Source organism: Poromitra crassiceps (assembly GCF_964638095.1).
Source record: "Poromitra crassiceps genome assembly, chromosome: 9".
NCBI lineage: Eukaryota > Metazoa > Chordata > Actinopteri > Beryciformes > Melamphaidae > Poromitra > Poromitra crassiceps.
Window position 1 is genome coordinate 50,917,563 of NC_139630.1, and position 5,546 is coordinate 50,923,108.

Below are 5,546 nucleotides of genomic sequence, written 5' to 3' on the forward strand. Positions count from 1 at the left end.
GGCCATCCTGCCGCTGGTGCGGCGCTACAAGAAGCTGCGCCTGGAGAGGGAGGAGTTTGTCACGCTCAAAGCCATCGCCCTCGCCAACTCAGGTGAGCTTACACACACATAGATTGATTCACGACTTATTTATTTGTTTACTTGGTAAGTGGGTTTTTTCTGAAAGCCTCGAGTTCACGACTTGTGACGTGTCTTCATTTGAGCTGTATACAGCTTTCCGTAGTCGTTTTATAATATGCCTAAGGAACATGTTGATATTCCCAATGGTCTGACGTAGTTAGCCGCTCGCTGGCTAGCGTTAGCTAAATTGTTAGCCTCGGTGGCTTCTAGTCAACTGCGCATGCTCACGACATGACCACTTGAATGCCAAGCATGTGCATCATCACTTCCGGTCTCGTAAACACGAGTTCACGACTTTGAAATGAAGGCAGCAACACACAGACATGTACATCTGCACACACACACACACACACACACACACACACACAAACACACACACTCTTTAGGTTGCAAAATATTATTTGTTAGCAAAGCCAACTTAGCAAACCGAGCTTGTTTACCAACTTTCAGGGCGATTTTCTCTGAATGTTGAGTACAAACATTCAAATAAGCTTCTTCAACGAGTACAACAACGTTTGTTTTGGTCCTATAAGACCATGGTCTCAGTGAGCCGACAGGAGAGTACATCTCTATGGTGTCTCTCAAATGAATCGAGGCGCTTGGCATTCAATTAAAACAAACAGAAATAAAACAAAAAATGGTCAGGTGACCATCTATCTTCTGAGCTGATCAGCTCCACAATGAAGGTTAGGTGATAAGAACGGACAAAAAGGTCAGGAACATGGCTATTCAATTAAATACACCCCCCCATATCTGTGTGTGTGTGTGTGTGTGTGTGTGTGTGTGTGTGTGTGTGTGTGTGTGTGTGTGTGTGTGTGTACACCTATCTATAGTATCTATATTTTAATTTGTGTGTGCACAAAATTGCTTGTGTGTGTGTGTGTGTGTGTGTAAGCCTGTCTATATTTTAATTTGTGTGTGTGTGTGTGTGTGTGCGTGCTTGTGTGTGTGTACGTGCATGATTATGCATGTTTGTGTGTGCGTGATGTGCACGTATGTGTGTGCGCACGCGCACATGCCTGCGTGCGTACATGTGTGATTGTCACATTGCGCTCTCATTCTCTCCATCTCCATAACAGCGGCTGCCAGCTAGCGCGCCGCGCCGCAGCCCGGGGAGATATATTTAGCATTTCATTAGGAAAACAGGGGCTGTCAATAAAATGTGTTAAGTGGAGTGGAATGAGCGTCGGGGAGCGACGGGCCTCGTTTGTTCCGATGCGAAGATGCCACGCTCGTATCGACAGTTAGCTTTTCATGAGGCCGCGCCTGTCCCCCCCAACTAATCAATGCCTGTTAGGAGTCTTTTCTCCTGCCTGACTGAAAAATGAAAAATGCTGAGCTCGGAGCTTTTAGTCTTCAGATGACAAACTCTCCACGGGAGAGAGGGATGCGGCAGGGCGAGAGAGGGAAGGGTAAACGGGGGTGGGGGGGGGGAGACGGGGGGGTGTTTGGAAAGGTAAGGGAGACGTGTGAGAGAGGCAGGCACGGGGCGAGCGGGAGGCTCAGGGAAGGGCGAGAGGGTCAGCCGCGGCTCGTTTGAACACCCGTCCCGGAGAGCTGGGGCTCCGGGGGGTCCCTGTGGGTGTGACAGCTGTGTGGAAATTCATGGCCATTGATTTTGTAATTAGCGGCGTATCGACGGGATTGACGGCCGGGCTGCTGACGGATTACACGGAAATTGTTTCTTCAAAGTTGGTTTTGCATTCCGCCCCTAACCTCCTTGAACGCGGGACGCCCATGCGCGCACATGCGAAAAACGCTCGCGCGGCCCTCTCTGGCATTTACACACACTGACACACATATGAAAATGTGTTGTTCATCTCTCTCCCCCCCCTCTCTCTCTCTCTCTCTCTGTTTCACACACACACACACACACACACAGACACACACACACACACACACACGTGCGCGTGCGCGTGCACTCAGGCAGCCAAACGAGGCTCAGTTCAGTATTAACATGAAGGTTTCAAATGAAGAGTGCTGGAACACATGTGCGGTCCACATAGCCTACTTAATTTCCCAAGATAGAAACGCAATTTACACAGAAGGCGACTGGTAAAAGAGACTTAATCAGTCAGTTAGGAACATAATTAGCCTTGTACTTGCCTTTTTTCTGCCTCATTTACACGTCCGTACACGGTCTCACTGCGCTCCGCAACTTTTGAGACGCAGAGCCCAGACTGCTTTAATGCACTCGCACACTTCAATCAAGTTAGTAGCACACTAACATGTCGCTTCAGATTCATCAAACTTTACTGTTACTAACTTACTGTTAAGAGAAGAATTCATTAGATTCAGTTCTATTAGATTTGTGGTGCACATTGCACGATATGTTTTTTGTCCAGCGGTGGCTATAATACACATTAGAAATAATTACGGATTAGAAATGAGAATAAATACAATGCCGATGGTTGTTCACATCGCTGAGTCTGTACGGTGAAATTGGCTGAAGGGAAGCCAAGCTGATGTCCACTCTGACATTCTCAGTCCGCCCGTCCTTTGGAGGACAAGTGTTTTTTTATTCAACTTGCAGAGACATACATACACTTATAGAGAGCAGTTTTTAATAAGTCTCAACTGGTTTTATTTTAGAGCCCATACATAAGGGGGCCAACTGCTCTTTCTTATGGAAATGAAGGCCATCTGCCGCCATCATTCAGCTGAACGATATTCTAGTAATGCAGCCATCTGAATTCATTAGCGGGGGGATGTATGTGGTCCATGATACCAAAAGAAATGAATCTTTTTCCTGTCCCACCGTATATTTATACAGCCCTACGGTGCCTCTCCCTCTCTCTCTCTCTCCCCAGAGTCCTGGCCATGCATAGGCATTTATTTAAGGAGCGTCATTAACCACTAACAAGAGAAAACCTCTCTCCAAAATTGCATGTTTGCAAAGACGGGCTGCAGAATTTAAAGCCGGCCACTGCTGCTGCAAAACACCCAGGTCTCGCTGTGGCTGTGGACTTCATATTTTGTCATCGTGTAGGTTAGAAATGCTGCTGTGATTTTTAAAGTTTCCTACTATAATGCAAGGAATCATACTATATATAATGACAACATACTATAAATACAATCATACAATCATCGTCATACTGTAAAGCAAGCGATCTCTGTGAGCGCGTGCCCTTCGCATGCCTCGAGAAGCGTCTGTCCGATCGACTTGACACGTGGCGGGTGCATTACACGGGACCCGAGCACGTGCAGTGTCAGATTTGGTGCATTTTGGACACGTTCAATATGAATAAACTTTGAAGAAACAAGCCAGCAGCACTCTGTGCTGCAGCGGGGTGAACACTGTGTCGTAGCTATAAATGTATTATTATGTATATTCTATGTGGTTTTGGAAAAATAATCATCTTTATTTCCTATCTATCTATCGATCTATCTATCTATCGATCTATCTATCGATCAATCTATCTATCTATCGATCTATCTATCTATCGATCTATCTATATATCTATCTATCCATCGTTCCTTCCTCCCTCCAGACTCCATGCACATAGAGGATGTCGAGGCGGTCCAGAGGCTCCAGGACTCTCTCCACGAGGCCCTGCAGGACTTTGAGGGCTCCCAGCACGCAGAGGACCCTCGGCGGGCGGGCAAGCTGCTGATGACCCTGCCGCTGCTCCGCCAGACCGCCGCCAAGGCCGTGCAGCACTTCTACAGCATCAAGATGCAGGGCAAAGTGCCCATGCACAAACTATTCCTGGAGATGTTGGAGGCCAAGGCTTGACGGCCCGGGGGCCCCGATGTTTGACGGACAGCTGCGTTAGCCAGTGGAGGCGACGGGACGGCCCGTGAAAATGATAGGCGGTGTGCCAACTGAAGGATCAAGCTCGGACTCGTCGGCCATTTTAACACCTTCAGATAGTACTAAAAAATAAGAAGGGACAAGGAGAAAGTGGTTTGAAAAGGGTGAATATCAACCCGATTTGGTGTGGGATCACGATAATGTATATAAAGATGCTCTGTACAGAAATCAGGCAACCGAGGTCTTGTTATAACCAGAGACCCATTGCTCTATATCACCTGAAGCTTCTGTGAATTTGTTTCTTATCTTATTTTCATCTCGAAAATGGAAAGTGTGTTAATATAAATGTAATGAACTGTACGGCTAATATGGCCACATACGTGTTTCTTTTTCTTTTCTCTTTCTTTCATGTTTTCTAATCTCAGTTGTTAAAGCAATAGTCTCTAACTGGTCTGCATATAATACGTGTACTGTATAATTGTGTGACATTGCACTGGGTGGGGGGAAGACTTGTTAGACATATTCTTATATTCGTCTGTCATCAACCTCAAAGAAAATTGGGGGGGGGGAGGGGGGCGCCCACCATGGGTAGGCTATGTAAGATTCTTGATTTCCTCGTAACATATTTACCTCGTAGTAGCTTCATCGACTGGTTATAGTCAACTTGGTGCTTACAGGAGGAAAGTGGTTGGCTAGTGATCATAGTTCACAAAGAGTTTGCACTAAGCATCTGGTCTATACACAACGTGGCAATAATGGGTATTGTGCTAGCGAGCTCTGTCTGGTGGTGTCTGAGTGTCTGTCAGTGGTTATTGCTTATAGAAACTAACACCCAATCTCCCCCATCACCCCCTCTCTATCTCTCTTCTCTCTCAGCCTCTCTCTCCCTGAGCTCAGCCTAGATTATATTCAGTTTCCTCCAGAAATATCAGCAACTAAAAGGCTCTTAGGCATACATCCCAAAAGACGAGCTATATCCTATGCTGAGAAACGTGTGAAAACGATATCATTTCACTAAAGAATACGGTTTATCAAAAAAAGTCAATGTTATACGAGTATTTAGGTTCTATTTTCAACAGAGAAGTGTCACTGTTTTTGGCCTTTAGTTGCAGAGCTAAACACATTCCTCCTTAGTTTGTTTTTGGTCAAAGTCCAGCATGTTGCAGCCAACAAAACTGGTTCAAGAAAAACTCCTTTATGTCATGAGGAGACTGCTTTACTCTCGCTTCATGCATCTGAACCTTTCTTTTGAAGATCCCTGTGTTTTGTTCTCTTATATAGTGTGGATATGTGTTCGCTTAATGAAATAAGATATTGAGGCTCTGAGAGAGGAAGCTGAGGTTTGGACTCTGAGCTGGCGCTGAGGGTAAGGTGTTTAAAAACACCTTAAAATAGCCCCCTTGTCTTAATGAATGGTGGTGGCACTATTAGCCTTAATTGCTCCCTTTTTGGGACAAGTTGCCCCATTTGAACCAAGTTTTCCACATTTGGAAGAATTGGCCAAAACTGGCCTATATAGCCTCCCCGAAAGCCCATGAAGATGCGTTCATATGTGCAAATACTGAAGCTTGACAGTATCTCACAAATATTCTTCTTGAGTCTTGTGATCGATACCTGAAGCAGTCATGGTGCAGCAAGGTTATTGCATTTTGACCAATTACTAACTCGCAAG

General features: G+C 45.7%; 1 protein-coding gene across 4 annotated transcripts in view; it reads left to right on the forward strand.

Moving 5' to 3' along the window:
* LOC310781999 (steroid hormone receptor ERR2-like) overlaps window positions 1-3,856 on the forward strand; it is a gene marked incomplete at both ends in the record, with an annotated part of 42,279 nt that extends 38,423 nt beyond the window's left edge. For all 4 annotated transcript variants that reach the window (XM_083642646.1, XM_083642648.1, XM_083642645.1 and 1 more), the window contains 2 exons: window positions 1-92; window positions 3,612-3,856. The exon at window positions 1-92 is cut by the window's left edge and continues 178 nt beyond it. In XM_083642646.1, coding sequence (XP_083498772.1) covers window positions 1-92; window positions 3,612-3,856 — 337 coding nt within the window. The remainder of the gene's footprint in view (window positions 93-3,611) is intronic.
* Between the last annotated feature and the right edge of the window lie 1,690 nt (window positions 3,857-5,546).